Source organism: Spermophilus citellus, assembly GCF_964194105.1.
Source record: "Spermophilus citellus genome assembly, chromosome: 5".
Lineage (NCBI taxonomy): Eukaryota > Metazoa > Chordata > Mammalia > Rodentia > Sciuridae > Spermophilus > Spermophilus citellus.
Genome location: NC_138186.1, coordinates 138,324,142 through 138,344,397, shown reverse-complemented (window position 1 = coordinate 138,344,397; position 20,256 = coordinate 138,324,142). Strand labels below are relative to the sequence as shown.

Below are 20,256 nucleotides of genomic sequence, written 5' to 3'. Positions count from 1 at the left end.
TGTGTGTGTCTTCCTGTCTCAATCTGGGCAAATCATATGCCTTAAGAAATTTATCGATATCTTCATTATCTTCTATTTTATTGGAATATAGGGTTTCAAAATACTTTCTAATTATCTTCTGTATTTCTGTAGTGTCTGTTGTGATATTGCCTTTTTCATCCCGTATGTTAGTAATTTGAGTTCTCTCTCCTTTTCGTTAGCATGGCTAAGGGCTTGTCTATCTTATTTATTTTTTCAAAGAACCAACTTTTAGTTTCATCTATCTTTTCAATGGTTTCTTTTGTTTCAATTTCGTTGATTTCTGCTCTAATTTTAATTATTTCTTGTCTTCTACTACATTTGCTGTTGTTTTGCTCTTCCTTTTCTAGGTTTTTGAGGTGTTGTGTGAGTTCATTTATTTGTTGGTTTTTTCTTTTTTTGAGGTAAGAACTCCAAGAAATGAATTTCCCTCTTAAAACTGCTTTCATTGTGTCCCATAGATTCTGGTATGTTGTGTCTGTGTTGTCATTTGACTCTAAGAATTTTTCCATCTCCTCCTTTATGTCTTCTACAACCCATTGATCATTCAATAACATATTGTTCATTTTCCATGTGATGTAGGATTTTTCCTTCCTTCTTTTATCATTGATTTCCAATTTCATTCCATTATGGTCAGATATGGTGCATGGTATTATCTCCACGCCCTTATAATTACTAAGAGTTGCCTTATGGCATAATATATGGTCTATCTTTGAGTAGGATCCATGTGCTGCTGAGAAGAACGTGTATCCACTTGATGATGGTTGATATATTCTATATATGTCGGTTAAGTCTAGGTTATTGATTTGCTGTTGAGTTCTATAGTTTCTTTATTCAGCTTTTGTCTAGAGGATCTGTCTAATGGCGAGAGCGGTGTGTTGAAGTCACCCATAATTATTGTGTTGTGGTCTATTTGACTCTTGAACTTGAGGAGAGTTTGTTTTATGAACGTTGCAGCTCCATTGTTTGGTGCATACAAATTGATGATTGTTATGTCTTGTTGGTGGATGGTTCCTTTTAACAGTATATAGTGACCTTCTTTATCCTTCTTGATTAACTTAGGTTTGAAGTTGATTTTATTCGATATGAGTATGGCCACTCCTGCTTGCTTCCGAGGGCCATATGAGTGGTATGATTTTTCCCAACCTTTTACCTTCAACCTGTGTATGTCTTTTCCTATCATATGAGTCTCCTGAAGGCAGCATATTGTTGGATTTGTTTTTTTGATCCAGGTTACTAGCCTATGTCTCTTGATTGGTGAATTTAGGCCATTAACATTTAAGGTTACAATTGAGATATGATTTGTATTTCCAGTCATGCTTCTTTATTTATTTATTTTAGTTTGGCTAGTTTTGCTTTTTGGTTGTTTTCCTCCCCCTTTACTGAGATACCTCCTGCTGTTAGTTTTGGGCACTATTTATCAAATCCTCTTCTTGTAGTGTTTTGTTCAAAATGCTTTGCAGAGCTGGTTTTCTTGCTGCAAATTCTTTTAGCTTTTGTTTATCATGAAAGATTTTAATTTCATTGTCAAATTTGAAGCTCAATTTTGCTGGATATAGTATTCTTGGTTGGAATCCATTATTTTTCAGCGTTTGAAATACATTATTCCAGGATCTTCTCGCTTTCAAAGTTTGTGATGAGAAATCGGTCGTTAACCTAATTGGTTTACCCCTGAAAGTAATCTGCCTCTTTTCTCTCGTAGCTTTTAATATTCTCTCCTTGTTCTGTACGTTGGCTATCTTCATAATTATATGTCTTGGGGTTGGTCTATTATGGTTTTGAATGTTTGGGGTCCTGTAGGCTTCCAGGATTTGGCAATCCATTCCATCTTTCATCTCTGGGAAGTTTTCTAGAATTATTTCATTTAATATGCTGTCCATTCCTTTGGTTTGAAACTCTGTGCCTTCTTCTATCCCTATGACTCTCAGATTTGGTTTTTTTATGACATCCCATAACTCTTGAATAGATTGTTCGTGGGATTTAAGCATCTTTTCTGTGTTGACTATATTCTTTTCAAGTTGATAAACCTTGTCTTCATTATCTGATGTTCTGACTTCTACTTGATCAAGTCTATTTGTAATATTCTCGTTTGAGTTTTTAATTTGGTTTATAGTTTCCTGCAATTCTAGGATTATTGTTTGATTTTTTTTTAAGATCTCTATCTCCTGGTAGATCTCGTTCTTTGCCATTTGAATTCGTTTGTTTAATTCATTTTCAAAATATACTTTTATTTCTTGGACTTGCTGTCTCATGTCTTCTCTAATATTCCTTTCCATTCGAGTTAGGTATCCCTTGAGTTCTTTCCATATCCCTGTTTCTGAAGTTTCTATGTCCTCCTGTAGAATTGAGTTGTCTTGCATTGTTTGAAATCCTTTTTTCCCTTGTTTTCTCATGTTGTCCACCTTACTTTCCGGCTCTTTTTGATTGTCGTGTTTCTGCTCTCTTCTATAGATTTGTTCTGTTTCTGATGTCTCTCCTTTGTGTTGTTGAACTATGCCTGCTAACGTGGATTCTGCTGGGAAGGAATTCCGACGTCCGAGCTCCAGTGACGACACTACTCTGCTATGCCGTGCCCCAGTCTCCTTGCCGGGGTGCCCTAATGGGGGGGTGTGACTGGACTGTCTCTGTTTGGTTTCAGCACCCGGTCGTGGCAGGCGGGCAGACTCCCGCCGCCCAGTATCTCAGGCCGTGGGCAGGTGATCCATCGCCAGCGGGAGGGCGTTCTCCTACCGCCCAGTTACGCTGGCAGTGGATGAACTGTCGCCGGCGGGCCTGCAGTTTACAGCTGCCCAGTCACGAGAGCCTTGCCTCTAGTCTCCTGTTCTCTCCTGCTAGGCTTGGGTTCTCCTGCTAGACCAGATTTCCCCTCAGTGATGGTTCTCGGCAGTTCAAACTGTACTCTGGGCCTGTTTTGTTGCAATCTGTGGGAGAGTGGCGGTGGATACTTCAGCTCTCTAAGATGGTGGCCGCTGTTTGCCTTAGCGGAGTGTCCCTTGTGGGGGGCGGGGCCTTACCGGCTTCCTTCCCCGACTGCAATCCCGAACTCAGCCCGGGGGTCAGTGCGGGCTTGGGCTTGGCTGGTGGGATACCACCGTGTCGCAGCCACTTAATTCCCTGCTGACTGGTTAACCCCTTCTCTGCGGCGCCACGCCTTCTGTAGCCTCGGGGCAGGCCGCGCGTATCAGACAGCCTGGATCTCCGGGGTCACACCGTTGGCTTTTGGGATCCCCGGCACTCTATGGTTTTGATTTTTTCTGCTTGCCCCTCCCCCAGCGCTGGCTAGGCAGGTTTTGTTTTGTCCGCTGATGGGAGGGGGGGTTGAGCGTCAGGTGCCTCTAGCTCCCCTTTAGTCTTTATGCAGGCTCACTCTGATACTGCCTCCCCCTGAGAGTCTAGGAGAGATTTTATGCGAAATCCCCCTAAGTATGGGGGCTGGGCTGGGTCACACACACCTGTTTTGTTGCTGCAATCTGTCGGAGAGTGGCGGTGGATACTTCAGCTCTCTAAGATGATGGCCGCTGTTTGCCTTAGCGGAGTGTCCCTTGTGGGGGGCGGGGCCTTACTGGCTTCCTTCCCCGACTGCAATCCCGAACTCAGCCCGGGGGTCAGTGCGGGCTTGGGCTTGGCTGGTGGGATACCACCGTGTCGCAGCCACTTAATTCCCTGCTGACTGGTTAACCCCTTCTCTGCGACGCCACGCCTTCTGTAGCCTCGGGGCAGGCCGCGCGTATCAGACAGCCTGGATCTCCGGGGTCACACCGTTGGCTTTTGGGATCCCCGGCACTCTATGGTTTTGATTTTTTCTGCTTGCCCCTCCCCCAGCGCTGGCTAGGCAGGTTTTGTTTTGTCCGCTGATGGGAGGGGGGGTTGAGGGTCAGGTGCCTCTAGCTCCCCTTTAGTCTTTATGCAGGCTCACTCTGATACTGCCTCCCCCTGAGAGTCTAGGAGAGATTTTATGCAAAATCCCCCTAAGTATGGGGGCTGGGCTGGGTCACACACACCTGTTTTGTTGCTGCAATCTGTTGGAGAGTGGCGGTGGATACTTCAGCTCTCTAAGATGGTGGCCGCTGTTTGCCTTAGCGGAGTGTCCCTTGTGGGGGGCGGGGCCTTACCGGCTTCCTTCCCCGACTGCAATCCCGAACTCAGCCCGGGGGTCAGTGCGGGCTTGGGCTTGGCTGGTGGGATACCACCGTGTCGCAGCCACTTAATTCCCTGCTGACTGGTTAACCCCTTCTCTGCGGCGCCACGCCTTCTGTATCCTCGGGGCAGGCCGCGCGTATCAGACAGCCTGGATCTCCGGGGTCACACCGTTGGCTTTTGGGATCCCCGGCACTCTGTCAGCATATGAATTCTTGCTGTGCTGACTGGTTCAGGAACATATTCACATAACACTTCTTTCTTTTTTCTCTCATTTTCATCATTTTTTAATATAATTATTTTTCCCTAACATTGTCTTTTGAGGGTTTGGGTTTGTAGGATTGTATACTTTGGGTTGGTTTTATACTATTTTCATTTGTTTGTTTCTCTCTCCCTCTTATCTTCTCCTACTAATGGCCACATGCTATTGTTCCCTCTCCCTGTTTCTCAATACCTTGCTTCTTCTATTTTTTTCTTCCTTCCATATAAACATGACATGCTACAACTCTCTGTTCACTTTCTGAAATTGTAAAGTCTATTCTAACTTCCTAACACATTTCCTTTTCTCCTAAATAAGGTTATTTTTACCATCTTTCAGAATTAATTGGTCTATGTAATTCCTGTCCCCACCATTAATGCTAATTCAATCATTACCTTATGGATGCTATGGTTGTCACCTGCTGTTTGCTTTGAAGTCAGGTCTAGTTCATGGTTATTGTTCTTAGAGTTCACAAATACCGACCCCAAAATTCCTCTTTATTTGTTGTTTACAAAATTATTACTATTGTTTATTTCACCCCATTCTGTGAGGTTCTGGGAACCTATAGGGACACTAAAAGTTCATAGGTTAAAGACTCTACTATTGAACTAAACATTCCCTGACATTACTCCAACTCAAAGAAGTAAAGAGACAAAAGCCCCAAACCAAAAACAGGATCCAAGAGAAGGAACTCAGGTCCCACCTCTTAACATCTACACATACATTAACAACAGAGAAGAGTCCCAGAACAAATAAGATAATTACACATGAAAGAGGAAGGGCAGTCTATACCCAAAGGACTTAAAATCAGCATACTATAGTAACGCAGCCACATCAATGTTTACAGGAGTTCAATTCACAATAGCTAAACTATGGAAGCAATCTAGATGCCCTTCAATATATGAATGGATAAAGAAACTATGGTATATATACACAATGGAATATTACTCTGCATTAAAAGAGAATAAAATTATGGCATTTGCAGGTAAATGGATGGAGTTGGAGAATATCATGCTAAGTGAATTAAGCCAATCCAAAAAAAAAAAAACAAAACAAAGGCCAAATGTTCTCTCTGATAAGTGGATGCTGATCCATAATGGGGGCGGGGGGAGGATGGGAAAAAATGGAGTAACTTTGATGGGGCAAAGGGGAGGTTAGGATGGGGAGGTGACATGGGAGCTGGAATGAGATGGACATAATTACCCTAGGTACATGTATGACTTCACATATGGTGTGTCACTACATCATGTACAACCAGAGAAGTGTAAAGTTGTGCTGCAATTGTGAAAAATGAAATGCATTCTGCTGTCATATATACCTAATTAAAATAAATAAACAAACAAAGCAACCGATAAGGACCCAAAGATACCAGTGACTTAACATATTCTCCACTAGGAATAGAAAAACAGTTTTCTCCACCTGTAGAGGAAAACGACAATCCAAACTAAGAGGAAGTGCCGCAGTCTGTCTGGGCACAAAATCATGAGCCACTCAAGCAGGAACAAACTTTATTTTTGAAACTGCCGCCAATGTCCCGTACGCTCCCGGGACAATTGCCCACCGACCCACACGGCGTTTTCCCGGACCCCCACAGGAAGTCCCTCCTCAGGAATTCCCTCCTATCACACTTCCCCAACCAATGGGAACTCTCCAGGAGTGTAGCAGGCTTCCAATATCCATATGAATGAAGATCTTAACATAATCATATCATCTCAATGGCTTGCTGGCGTCACCTTTCAACCAAAAATGCCATGCATCATATTACTTGGCTGTGGCTCTTAGCAAGAAAGCATAATGTTCAAATGAACATCCTAAAAAGTTTTCATTTTTACTTTTATAAGATAATTGTACTTGAAGTCTTTTATCATGCTAACCAAGGACACTTTTCTCATTTTGAAACAAGATTCACAAAACCATTATAATTTCAGCAGGCTAAATTTTTGGCAATCTCTCAATCTAATAACCTTCTTAACAAAATTGCATTTAGCTAAAGAGATGAATAAAGTCACATATCCATTTCTATGCAAAAAGCTTTTCAGGGCAATTTCATCATTATAAAATGTGGAGAAATGCCATTGTAAATGCCTAAATTTTCTATACCTTCTTAATCCTAAAAATTAAGGTAATGCTAGGAAAGGAAAAGATGCTGTTTTATTCTAAAAAACAAGATCACTCAGGGTCACGGTAGGAAGCTGAGACACAGAGCCTCAGTCAACTAGCTGACCTCTTCCCTCAACCAGCTGCCACCATAAACCCACAGGTACATATGGAGCAAAGATGAGGGCTTGGATCTCTTTGAGATGAAATAGGATAAAATAAATTTTAAATACATATTAAGAAGACATAAAGGAAGGACAAGAAAATATAATTTTAATCTGAGGTTCTACATATTTTTCCAAGCCTGTCACTACCAAATTTCTGGGAAATCTATAAATCTTCAAGTTACCATAAAATACCATACTTAGGATAATTACCTTAGACATTGTAAATTAGCCCCCAATAAACAGATTATGCAAAGAGAGATACAATATTATGAAAAGCCTATAATTTGGGAAACTTTTCAGCATTATCTATTGATCCTTAGGTCCTCATCAGCCTAAGGATCCTAAGAATCCTAAGAATTATCAGACCACCATAAATCATCTTAAGATTATCAGACTGATATCATACCTACATACCTTCGCATACCTACCCCTCACCAAGTTTCCTTTAAAAGAAGAACAGGAAACCATGAAAACACACCTCACTCTTTGAGATGGCCTGTATTCTCCATTGACTGTGTGTTCTGTACTTTCCTAAATAATCTCTGTCCCTCTAATGACACATAAATAAATTCTCTTCCACCTCATACATCAAGGACCCCACTTGTCCTGAGTCAAATTCTTCCCTTCTCTGGTAATTCTGAGCATCCTACCCAGAGATATCTCTCCTTTGCTGACATTCCTATGTAGGTGTGTATATACACACACACACACACACACACACACACACACACACACACACAACTACACATGTAGCTTATATTTTAAAGTTTTTAGAAGTACAGTGCCCTTGTCATTGAAATATATTCTTCTAAAAGTTATGGCACAAGAGTTCTGAGGAGTTCCCAAAGAGAGGGACCTTAACTCACGACATGGGGGCTGCCTGTCATGTGTGAGGGAAAAGAATTTCAGCACACACCAGTCAGAGACACAGACAATGGTATATTTAGAAAAAAAGAGTACATTCAAGGGAAAAAGTGGGCTATCTTGAGAGGAAGAAGCTTTTGGGATAAAGTAAGGAATACACATTCAAGAGAAAATGTGGGCTATCTCCAGAGAGAAGGAGAGTACAACCTCTTGACAAGGGGTGTCAAAATTTGTAGAGGGATGGTTGCTAAATAAGGGCTGGACTAGAAGTGGAGCAAGGGTGGCATTATATATCATATTTAATTGCATAATCAAAGCAGATTTATGCCAAATTTTTTTGCAAAAATATAGCATTATGTGAAGCTTTAAAAGACTATGCTGTGGCTTCAAAATAAACTTGAAAAACAATGAAACAGAACAGAAGACACAAAGACAAACCCACATACTTATATTCATCTGATACTTGAAAAGGTGCCAAATATATATGTGAGAAAAAATATAGGCTTTTTAACAAATGGTGCTGGGGAAATTAGATGTATGTTTATAGAAGAATGAAACTAGATCCCTATCTTTCACCTTGCAAAAAGTCAAATCCAGGCAGATCAAAAACTCTGCAACTACTATTAAAAAAAATAGGGTCAATACCCTATTGTATTGGTACAGTCATCAACTTTCTTAACAAGACCCCTAAAAATCAAGAAATAAAACCAAGAATCAGTAAGTGGGATGCCATCAAACTAAAAAACTTCTGTACAAAATAAGGGAATGATTAAGAGTGTGAAGATTCTACAGAATGGCAGAAAATTTTTGCCAGGTACTCCACTGACAGGGGATTAATATGCAGAATCTATAAAGAACTCAAAATACTTAAAACCAAAAAAAAAAAAAAACAAATAAACCAATAAATAAATTAGAAAAAGAACTGAACAGACAATTTCTCAAAAGAAGAAATACAAGTGGCCAACAAATACAAGAACAAATGTTCAGTATGTCTAGCAATTAGGGCAATTCAAATCAAAACTACACGAAGATTTTATTTCATTCCACTCAGAATAGCAATTATCAAGTATACAAATAATAATAAATGCTGGTGAGGATATGGAGAAAAGGATACACTTGTACACTGTTGGTGAGATTGCAAATTAGTACAACCACTCTGAAAAGCAGTGTGGAGATTCCTCAAACTAGGAATGAACATTATTTATTCATTTAAAATTAATTTTAACTGATATTATGAAACATAAAATGTATACTTATTAATGTCATTCCATGTAATATTTTGACACATGTATAAATTGTGTAATATTTAAACTAGATTAAACGTGCTATTCAAATACACACACACACACACACACACACACATACATATATATATATATATATATATGGAATGAACCACCACATGACCCAGCTGTTCCACTCCTTGGTTTTATCCAATAGAACTAAAATCAACATACTAATTGCTACAACTATATCAATGTTTACAGAAGCACAATTCACAAAGCCAAATTATGAAACCAACCCAGATGCTCATCAATAGATGAATGGATTAAGAAAATATAGTATACATACACAGTGGAGTTCTACTCAGCCATAAAGAAGAATGAAATTATGACATTTGCAGATAAACGGATGTAACTGGAGAAAATTATGCTAAGTGAAATAAACCAGACTTAGAAAATCAAGGGTCAAATGTTTTTTCTCATTTGTAGAAGCCAGAGCAAAATCAGGGGGTGTAGGGGTGGGGATTGAGATATCATAAAGACATAGGGAATCAGATCAGTTGAAGAGAGGAAACAGAAAGAGAGGAAGCGAGGAGGGACTGGAAAGGGAAAGAAAAGCAGAATGACTTCAACAAAATCACTGTATGTGCATATTTAAATATACCTAAATTAATTCCATCTTTATGCATATATATGAAGCACCAATCAAAAATAAAGCATCTGGGTTTATATAAATAAATGAGTAAAAGGATGCTAGTAGAGTAGAAGAATAAGAACAGAGGGAAAGGGATAGGCCCTGAGAACTGAAATGGTGTAAATCAAATTCCATGCATGTATTATTATGTAAAAACTTAACCCATATAGGTGACTTTACGACCAATGTGATTCTGCAATCTGTACAATCATAAAAATGAGAAATTATACCCCAATTGATTCAAATATATGAATTGCCAAGATCATTGTAATGGCATGTGTAGCTAATTAAAAAAAAAAAAAAAAACTTAACCCAGCTATTGGGGCTGGAGTTATGGCTCAGTGGTAGAGTGCTCACCTGTCACGCATGATGGCAATAGGTTCAATCCTCAGCACCACATAAATATAAAATAAAGATATTGTGTCCACCTCAAACTAAAATATAAATTTAAAAAAAAAATTAACCTAGCTATTATGTATAACTATAATGCTCTAATAAAAAAACAAAATTACACTGGTGTAATTTTAAAATGATTTATTACTGTCAGGCCTGGTGATTTACACCTGTAATCCCAGCAACTTGAGAAGTTGAGAAAAGAGAATCACAAGTTTAAGGTCAGTCTCAGCAACTTAGCTAGTCCCTGTTTCAAAATAAAAAATGTTTAAAAAGGGCTGGGGATATAGTTCAGTGGTAAAGCACCCCAGGGTTCATCCACAGTGCCAAAAATAAATAAATAAATCACTTATTACTAAACCATATTTGGTGCAAGATTAGGAAGCACAGAATACTATGAATATACGTTAAAATTGAGTAGTACAAATCTATGCCAATCATTTCGTCATGACAGTTTAGCAAACATTTTTCTGAATTCTCTCTCACTCCTAGTCTTCTACTAATACTAACCTTCAGTCCTATTGCTCCATTCTTCTTCCAAGAATGAGTCCCATCTAGACTTCATTGCATTCCTAATATATACATTAAACATTCAACCACTCTCCTGGATCTTTGATCCCTTGTCGTTTTAACACATCTACCATGCAAAGGCTCAAGTATGAGGTAATTTGATTTCCCCTTTTCACTCCCACACCTAAATATTAGAATACTACCTGAGAAAAAAACAAATTATAAATTTTTGGAATCTCATCCAAAACACATATTTCGCATTGTTCTGCAATCCCACTACACATTGCTTAATAATTTTCACCTTCTATTTCTCTTGCTCACTATTCCAAACTTTCTCCACTTCCCCTCAAGCCCTTATTTCACTTTCATTTTTCCCTTCACATATGGATCTCATTTTACTGATACCCCTAGATTTGTAATTTATACTTCAGTAAAACTAAACTACTTGTGAGTCCCTAAAGGTACTTTGAATTTCTTTGCACATGCTCTTCCCTCTGCCTGGACATCTTCCAATATGCTCAACCAAAGAGACTTTACTTACCTTCAAACCTCAGCTCAATGCTACATGACCTATGAAACTTTCCTCAACACAGACCCTTTCTCCTGCTTGCCTAAAAAACTCTGCACCTGGCTTTATGTACAGGCAGTGTTGCACTATAATTACTTACTTATTTATTTCTGCACAATACTGCTAGCTCCTTAGAGGACAGGAACACTTTTTTTCAAGTTTTCTATTCCATCCATCTCATTGGTGTTAGTTAATTGCCATATTGAAGGAATGAATCATTCCTACTAAAGTGTAATTCCTGGGACCCAACATTATGTAGAAGAAATTAATTTTGAGGGAATAAATTTATAAAAACCTTAGTAAAATGAAAATGAATGTTTCACCTGCAATCAATAGTGAATATTGCATTCACAATCCAAATGAAATGCTCTTGTGTAACAACACTTCGAGGAAATAACAAAAATCTTCTATTAAAAATATAACTAAATAACTCTATATTTGATATACCTGAATGGATAATGAACTTAGAAAACTTAAACCACATACTGAACAGTACAACTGGTCATTACTTTCAACTAGAATGAATGATGATCGTGGTCTATAAATAAACACTGACATTCATAAAACATCCATCACATATATCTTAACAGCACAAAAGAAAACTTGCCAACAATGAAAACTAATCTTTATTCCAAGCTTTCCTCAATTAAAGGTGTGCTCTTTAATGAGCAATTATTAAACTGCATAGAAGCAACATAGTATCAAGTGGAAAGGTGGTGTATGCCTATAATCTCAGCTACTTAGGAGGCTGAAACAGGAAGATCTCAAGTTTAAGTCTGGCCTCAGAAATTTATGGAGACTCTGCCTCAAAATTTTAAATTTTGTAAAGGTCTATATATTGATGATTCTTAATTCACTCATTCAATACTTATAAAGTACCAATTATATGTCAAATGTCATGATAAGCACTGGGATCCTTCAACCTCATTAAGAGAAAAGTAAGCCCCAGAATTAACATATTCTTCAGGCCCAAGAATCAAGATAACTTTTCAGACCCTTTATTTAACCATGTACGTACATAAGCAAATATCAAAACAGCTCACTTACAAAATGAGGTTTTACTTGTACATACACAAGCAAATATCAAAACAGCTCACCTACAAAATGAGGTTTTACTGCCTCCCAAAAATTAAAAGATGTCACATTTCTATCACAAAAATGAAAAAAAAATTGCTTCTTCAACAGAAGAGTGTGTTTTTGTTTTACCTGCTATCTCCAGAAGTGGGATTATGTGGTCTCCTTCTGCCAGCTTCACAAAGCCAACCTGATTTCCAAAAGTGTCAATCCCTTGAAAGGGCAAAGTCAAATGTTTGCCTTGGAGGATTTCTTCTATGAATGGCTTTAATTCCAAAAGTGCATCAATACCACTGGTAAGAAACAATTTCTTTTTCAGTAACGTGTTAAGTAATAAAATACACAAAACCAATTAAACAACAAAGTAATTCATTTCAGAAAGATAAATTATTTTTATACTTGTACTAATTATTTTAAAACAAAAAATATCTTCTAGATTTAACCTATATGATTAAAACTAACATCAGCTATTTCTTTTTTGTTGTTGTTGTTACCAGAGATTAAACCAGTGGTACTTTACAGTCCCCGAATTCTTTTATTTTTTAATTTTGAGATAGGATGTCGCTAAGTTGCTGAGATCTTGTTAGATTACCTAGGCTGGCCTCAAACTTGGAATCCTCCGGCCTCAACCTCCCAAGTTGCTGGGTTTACAGGTGTGTGCCACTGCACCCAGCACAACACTAATATTAATTTTTTAAATATTTTTTTAGACATTGATGGACCTTTATTTTATTCATTTATTTATATTTGGTGCTAAGAATTGAATCTGCCTAGCATGTGTGAGGCACTGGGTTTGATTCTCGGAACTGCATGTAAATAAATAAAAATAAATACATGTCTATCAACAACTAAAAAAAAAAAGGAATTGAACCCAGTGCCTCACACATGCTAGGCAAGCACTCTACCACTGAGCTACAATCCTAGCCCCAAAACTAATATTAATTTTAAACAAAAACTATATAAGCAAATTAAATCTTTATGTAATTATAATTGCTATTAAAAAATGAAAGTAAATAACATTTTATAGTCCATCAAGAACTTTTAACTAAGGAAATAGTGCATACACAACTCAAAATGATTACTAAAAATATATCCAAATGGAAAAAAAAACAAAGTACCTATAAGAACCTATATTAGATTATTTGAAAAGTTCTAGAATTCTTATAAAAGTATTAATATCTACTGATACAGTACTATTTGCAAGGCACTCTATTAAAATTTAATATACATTATTCTTAAAATATAATAATCTCTATAACAATATAATTTATGGTATTTGGATTCAAATAAATTGTCTAATTATATTTCCCAATTGTAGCTATATGCTTGATATAGTTGTTTAGTCTATTTTATTTAAAGTTACTCTGTTTCAGATCTACTTTACTCATAAAGATAAATATTTATTATATTGTTGAATTAGACATCATATTTTGAATATTTTGAAAATTAGAATATATTATTTCTATATTGAACAGAATTTTGGTATAGTACTTTTTTATGAGAAAAAATTTAAGACCTCACTAGAGGGCAGCAATTACTTAAAAAAGAAATAAGCATGCTCTTACTATACAAAAACATCCTTTGGATAAACCATCATTAAATTATCTTGATCAATGATTTGTTCACCAAATGCATGAAAAAATATGATATTTATGTATTTTTATAGATCTTTCATATTTCTAAATTAGCCTTCCTTGGAACATTTTTAACTGTTTTCTCTCATGACTTTCATACTCAGTCTCATTTCTCTGTTATAATATCATGACAATATAACACTTCTTAGAACAGCTTTGTAAATGTATGGTACCTCCAAATATACATCCTAAATCCAATCTTACCTTATTGTATTTATGGTCATTCAAAAGGACACAGTGCACATACTTCTAATTCAATATTGTGCTTTGCTGTGTGCTGTGAGTTAAGGCGTGTGAAAACAGAAGAGCCACTTCCGGCTCATCTATCACAAACTGGAGGAATTTAACACATTCATTTTAAATAAAACTATATGCCAAAGCGGGCCATGAGAAAGGTTAAAACTTTCCAGAAACAGCAAATGTCATACTTTTTTTTAAAAAAAGAAACCTAGAAGACCTAACACAAAGAGGGCACTACTCCCCTCAGCCATTTGCTTTTTTGTGCTATACATTTTGGCCTCTCCAAGAGTATGACAGCAAAGTGATCATCCAAATTGAGTCACGTAAAAATCTCCGTCCTCTCTGCCCTACAAAGTATTCAAGGCTGCTGTTGGGTACAGATCAGCTTATGACAGATTAGAAGACTGATCTCTAAAGACATGAGATTCTATTGTGTAAAGGATATTACTCCAAGATTCAAACTGTTTCTGGATATTTTTAATTTATTTCGTTTTCTCTCATTTACTTTACTTTTTCCTCACTCCCTTCCTAATCCAAGCCTTGTTCCTCATTCCCTTAGGAGATATTTATTTATTTATTTATTTATTTATTTATTTATTTATTTATTTATATTTCAAGCTAGAAAGCAGAAGTAAACTGCAAATCCATCTGGCTTTGACTTCCCAAAGAGCATAAGCTTGAGCTTCATATAATGAGAAACAGTTAATAAGAAAAGGGAGAATCATCAGCACAGAGTGTCCCACAGAACTGGGAAAGAGTAAGGTTTCTCCACCCAGATTGGAAAGTAGTAACCAATGACATATATCTTATCTTTATGGAATGATCCTGAATTGGGTGTGGATGGAGTACAGGGACTCTAAAAATGACTGAGGTCAAACTGAAATAGTTCACTCACATAAAAATGACAGCTCTAATGGTCACCAATTATCTAGTGCCTAGTATATGCCCCTTTGTGTATTGGTACTATGGTTTTCTCCATCTATCAAGAAATTAAAGGATTTGCCGAAAGTCAGGCAGCTAACAAAAGGCAGCTGTGGTTCCAGAATCCTTACCTAGAATCTCAACCTAGTAGAGTCCAGAATCAACTCCAGACTGCTTATATAATTAACATGGGCAAATCTCCCACATAACCAAGAACTACCATTTGATAACAGCAACAAAAGGTGAAAAGTCTAATTTAAGAAAAATATTTATTTAGTTAATTCTGTACATGGATTATTATAACAATATAATTTGGGGGATAGATTACAACAAAGAATACTTCTTTAGAATTTCAATACCTCTTTGGGTTCTGCCATGTTTACCCACATTAAGGTAATAATTTAGAAAATAATAGTCAAGAAAATACATTACTCACATGTTTACTTCATCTTCATTTAATAACTGCATCACTAGCAGGGTAATATGAAAGGAACCAGCACTGACCATTGCTTTGGCCAGTCGCTTATCTTGTTGTAATATTGCATTTTGCAGGATCTTAATTCCTCCTATAATCTAATCACACATGGAAAACAAAAACAAAAAAATAGGTAAGCAAAACTTTTGTATGACAAATTGTAAATCAAGAGGAAAATAAGCAACCACCCAAATTAGAACAATGTCAAAATTCAGCAACCAAACAAATGCTTAATTATTTACTTGTTCACATATGCTAGATAGTTGACTTGGATGGTTGAATAGGATGTATTAGTTTAGAAAGTCACAAAAAGCTTAACCATCTTAAGAACATTGAGCCCAACATACTTATTTTTCAGCTGAGTCACTGGTTGAATGGAAAAAAATCTCAATGGTCAAGTATCTTTTTAGAAATTTGTCCCTGTGATACAGGGTATGACTCACTAATTATGATCTTTTCTAAGAAGAAAGCTTTATTCTTGTCACAGAAAGGTCAAACCAGCAGACAACATTCTTTCTGTTAGAAGTAATATTTATCTGTCTCCAAGTGATTATGTCTGAGAACCTATTCCTCATAGCCTTTAAAATTTTTTAGGATAGACATAATTTTAACAAGAATGACTTCTGTCATTTTTCCTGACATTTGAGGAGTGGCATAACCATGGAAATAGAGTTAAAAGAAGTTCAAATGCAAATGTTAGGAGAAGTGTAACAGTCTGCACCCAGGTGAAACCCCCAGAGACCAGGACCTTCATCTGCTCCCACTCTTAGAACCTAGTTCTCCTCCACTTCAGGCTAGATTCAGTTCTAGTCAAAGTCCAAATGCGAACAATCTAGAGAGTAGTCTGAATATAAAATAGCAGACCCAGAGAAAAGGGAGTACACAAAATCCCTGAAACAGCAGAATTGCTAAGAAAGAAACGGAAAAAGAAAGGACTGGCAATGGGAACAGAGCATAGAAAAGCAGAGATAAGTCAGAATTGAATCATGCGCACAGCAGGCTGTTCTGATATGAGAGTAGCTGCTTTATCCTAAACAATGTTCCCATTATTTGTGGAATGTGACTGGGCAAATCATGAGATGCTGTCCTGTAACTAAACTTTATTCAGGCTCCTCTGAGTTGGCTGCTTGAGTAGGCCCAATCTTGAGCTTCTCTCTTTGTCCTTGTAGAACCATTTTGAACATAAATCTCATGAAGTCACTTTAGAAAAAATCCCCACCCTTAGTATCTGACTACCCACAATACCTTAGATATCTTCTCACCATGACCTGCATATAATAACCATTCTGTCAAATGGGTTTAGCCAGAAACACCTTATCCATGGTTTTTCCTCTTAGTAATCTTCTATCCAGTGACCCCAATCCTAGCTCTTTGGTTGTAAATCCCGCCTTCTTCTCTCGTTCTAGAGTCAGAGTTGAGCCCAATTTCTCTCCACAACACAAGACCCTGTTGCAATGGCCTCTGTATCTATCTCCATGGCTCCTTTGAATAAAGTCTCCCCTGCCATCTTTAACAAGTGGCATGAAAAGTTTTTTTCTGTAACACCGTGTATCTTTACAAAAATCCATATCATCTAAATTAACCTCAGCCATCTCTATTCCTTATAATCTGAAAGACTAACAAAGAAAATGGTGTTTTCATGATAGGAAGTATTAAAGTAAAATTCAAATGGAAACCAAGTCTGAAAAATTCCTAAGCAAACAACACTAATGAGTCTTTCATTCTGCTTATGTTAAATAGAAACAAATTAACTTCAGGCAATCATAACAGCCAACCAATACATGATTATGTGACATGTATGTGACATGCCAAGGATGTTCTGGCATTATAAACCAAAAAAGGTAATTTTGTAACTGCACCCAATCAAATAATTTCCTTCCATATTTTTCCTATAAATACTTACCTCTAACACTATGAAACAGAAACACTAAATCTCTCTTAGTCTGGCACTCCCAATTCATGAATTGTTTCTTTCTCAAACTTGTTAAAATTTTATTGTGTCCCAGGTTTTCCTCTTATAGTTTGGTGGTAGTGGTGATATTCAAAAGAGACCCCTGGTGACTGCCAGGAGCTTCAGGTAATCCAGCAAAAGGTGCCCACTGAGCCTACTGTGCTCACTACTTTCAGGCAGGATAGGATAAACCTGAGAAATGTATCCACAGCCCTTCAAGAGCTACTTCTTGGAATGGCCCAAAAGATGCCAGAAAAACAGCTGAAAAACTTTCAAAAACTATCCCCATTGTCTTCTCATAAAAGACAGAATGGTCTATTATTCAATCATGTAAACAGAAAAAAGATGAGTCAGTCTGATTACAGGGCTAGGTTAGAAATGTCATTTGTTAAGCATTCTGGTCTTCTGGTCTTAAAAGCAGGAAATATTTCTTTTAAAAAAAAAACTCTTTTTTTTTTTGGACACAATATCTTTTTTTCTTTTTATGGGATGCTAAGGATCAAACCCAGTGCCTCACATACCACTGAGCCCTAGCCCCAGCCCCAGGAAATAGTTCTTACTAGAACTGAGGTGGCTCTTACAGTCTTACTCACTAATGGGCCCAGGACCAGTACTGGTGACTGATAAGAAAACACTGCTATGGCTGAATCAGTCACAGAAGAACATTTTTGAGAAAAATTCTATAAAGAAGAAAGTTTAAATACTAAAAGAATCCAAAGGCTCTTTACAGCTAAACAGCCATGAAGACAAGAAACCAAGAGGACCTCCTGGTGCATATCAGAATCAAAAGTAGGTCCTAAAAGAAGAAGCCCTGTACCTTGAAATGTCTGTTACCCCTGTAAAGAATCACCCCACTGGAGAAGATGGTCCACTCTCACATCTGTCTTATGAAAAACCTCATCTTTTGGCATAGACTGTACCCCAGTAGGGGAAACTTCTGAAGGCTCGACTATTAAGATTGAAATCAATATTGATGGGGCTCCAAGGGATTCTCTAATAACTTATCTTGAGTAATACCCTTAAATAAACACAGGGAAACTAAATCAAAATCAGTAGGGAATCATGTACTATTGGTGGACAAGGAATCCTTCAAATCCTGTCCTCAAAAACAAAAAACCTCTTGGTGAATGTTACACAGCTCTTTGTTGCTGTGACCAAAATACCTGATAAGAACAACTTAAAAGAGAAAAAATTTACTTGGGGCTCACAGTTTCAGAAGTTTAGTCCATGGAAAAGCTTCAGTTCTCTAAAGAAAAGGTCCATTGTTTGTGTTAATATCTGACTGCAGAGGAATTTTCCTTTGACCCAAAAGAATAAAGACAATCCAGGTTTCCCTAAACATACAACTAAAACATGAGGCTTCTGTGGAACTGGGCACTGTAGCACATGCCTATAATTCCAGCAACTCAGGAGACTGAGGCAGGAAGATCCCAATCTTTAGGCCAGAGCCAGCCTCAGTAATTTAGAGAGACACTGAGCAACTTAGTGAGACCCTGTCTCAAAAAAATATATAAAGCCTGGGTATATGGTTCAGTGGTAAAGTCCCTCTCAAAAAAAAAAGCTTCTGTGGATTTGACAGCTACTACAGATCTTAACCAAAGTTTCTCTTTGCTGGTTTCTCCTTTACATGAACTTATAAAAAACTCTGTCCCAGAGCCTTTGCTAAGGGAAGATAATCATGAACAGGAATTCAATCAATTAAAATTGGCCTTATACAACCTCTGATACAACCTCTGGCTTTAGGGCTCCAGTTTATCCAAAACCTTTTAACTAGTTGTTCACAATCGTAATAATGAGACTTTGGAAGTCCTGCCTCAGGAACGTGGCAGAAGATAATCCTGAATTAATATATTCTGTTGATGGATCTTACACCAAAAATATAGAAGGAAAATACCAAGCCGGACATGTTGAAACTACTCAAAATGAACTAATAGAAAAGGGAATTCTTCCATAATTTAAGTCATCACAACCTGTAGAATTATATGCTTTTACTACAGCTTGTTATAAGCCTTACACAAATCAATCTCTTATCAGCCCATAAATATGCTTCAGAGTGGTCCATGACTTTGGAAAGCTTGGAAAACAAAGAGGTTCTATAAATGCTAGTAGTATCCCCATCAAAAATGGAGCCAGAGTGGATGAGTTTCTTTCACCTATTCTGTTGCCCTCACAGGTTGCTATTATTAAAATTGAAGCTCATACTCATAAAAATAAACCTGAATATAAAGGAAACACATTAGCAGACTTTCCTGCCCAGTCTTCCAGTTCTGAAAATGTTAAATTGGAACTTGAAAGAACTCCATAAAGTTGATCCAAATCAAATTACTTATGATAATTTGTTGAATACACAAGGATGTGTACCTAAGTTGGAACAATAAAAATGGTACCAAAAAGGATGCAAATTTAATGCAAAACAAGGACTCACTGAGGGCCTAGACAGTCATAGGTCCTCCCTGAGTTCCTAAAGTTGCCATGTTAAAGGGTGTGCACACCAAAAAAAAAAAAATGTATAGAAATGAAAAAATACTGATGGAGTGATTATTCTAAATCAGGAAACATGGTTATAACTAGTGTTTTTCCTAGCAAACTCATAATCCCAGAAAAAACATTAAGAATTCAAGTGGGGATATTTCTACCATGTGCTGGACCACTTAAAAATGTACAGATGGATTTCATTCCATTACCACCAACAATTGGACATCAGTATGTTCTTGTGACAAATGCCTAGTCTCAGGATGAAATGAAGCTTTCCTTTGTGGAAAGGCTGATGCCACAACAGTAGAACAACTATTATTAGAAATTGTGTTTCCTTTGTGAGGAATCCCTGGAGAGATCTCCTACAACAGGGGAATCCACTTACTGAACAGGTTGCCAAACAATTAAATGAGATTTTACATTTACCCAAAAGCACTATCATTCCCCTTATCATTCTTAGATCCTCTGGAAAGGCTGAACAGACAAACGATATCTTGAAACTGAAATTAAATAAACCAACAAGTCAACTGGATTATCTTGGTCAAAAGTTTTACCA

The 20,256-nt window shown here is 37.2% G+C and overlaps 1 protein-coding gene across 4 annotated transcripts in view; it reads right to left on the bottom strand.

The window, feature by feature from the left end:
• AKAP7 (A-kinase anchoring protein 7) overlaps positions 1-20,256 on the bottom strand; it is a 141,981-nt gene that overhangs the window by 86,772 nt on the left and 34,953 nt on the right. For all 4 annotated transcript variants that reach the window (XM_081295281.1, XM_081295277.1, XM_081295278.1 and 1 more), the window contains exons 4-5: positions 15,236-15,372; positions 12,137-12,297 (exon numbers count right to left, since the gene is read on the bottom strand). In XM_081295281.1, the coding sequence (XP_081151407.1) occupies positions 12,137-12,297; positions 15,236-15,372 (298 nt within the window). The remainder of the gene's footprint in view (positions 1-12,136; positions 12,298-15,235; positions 15,373-20,256) is intronic.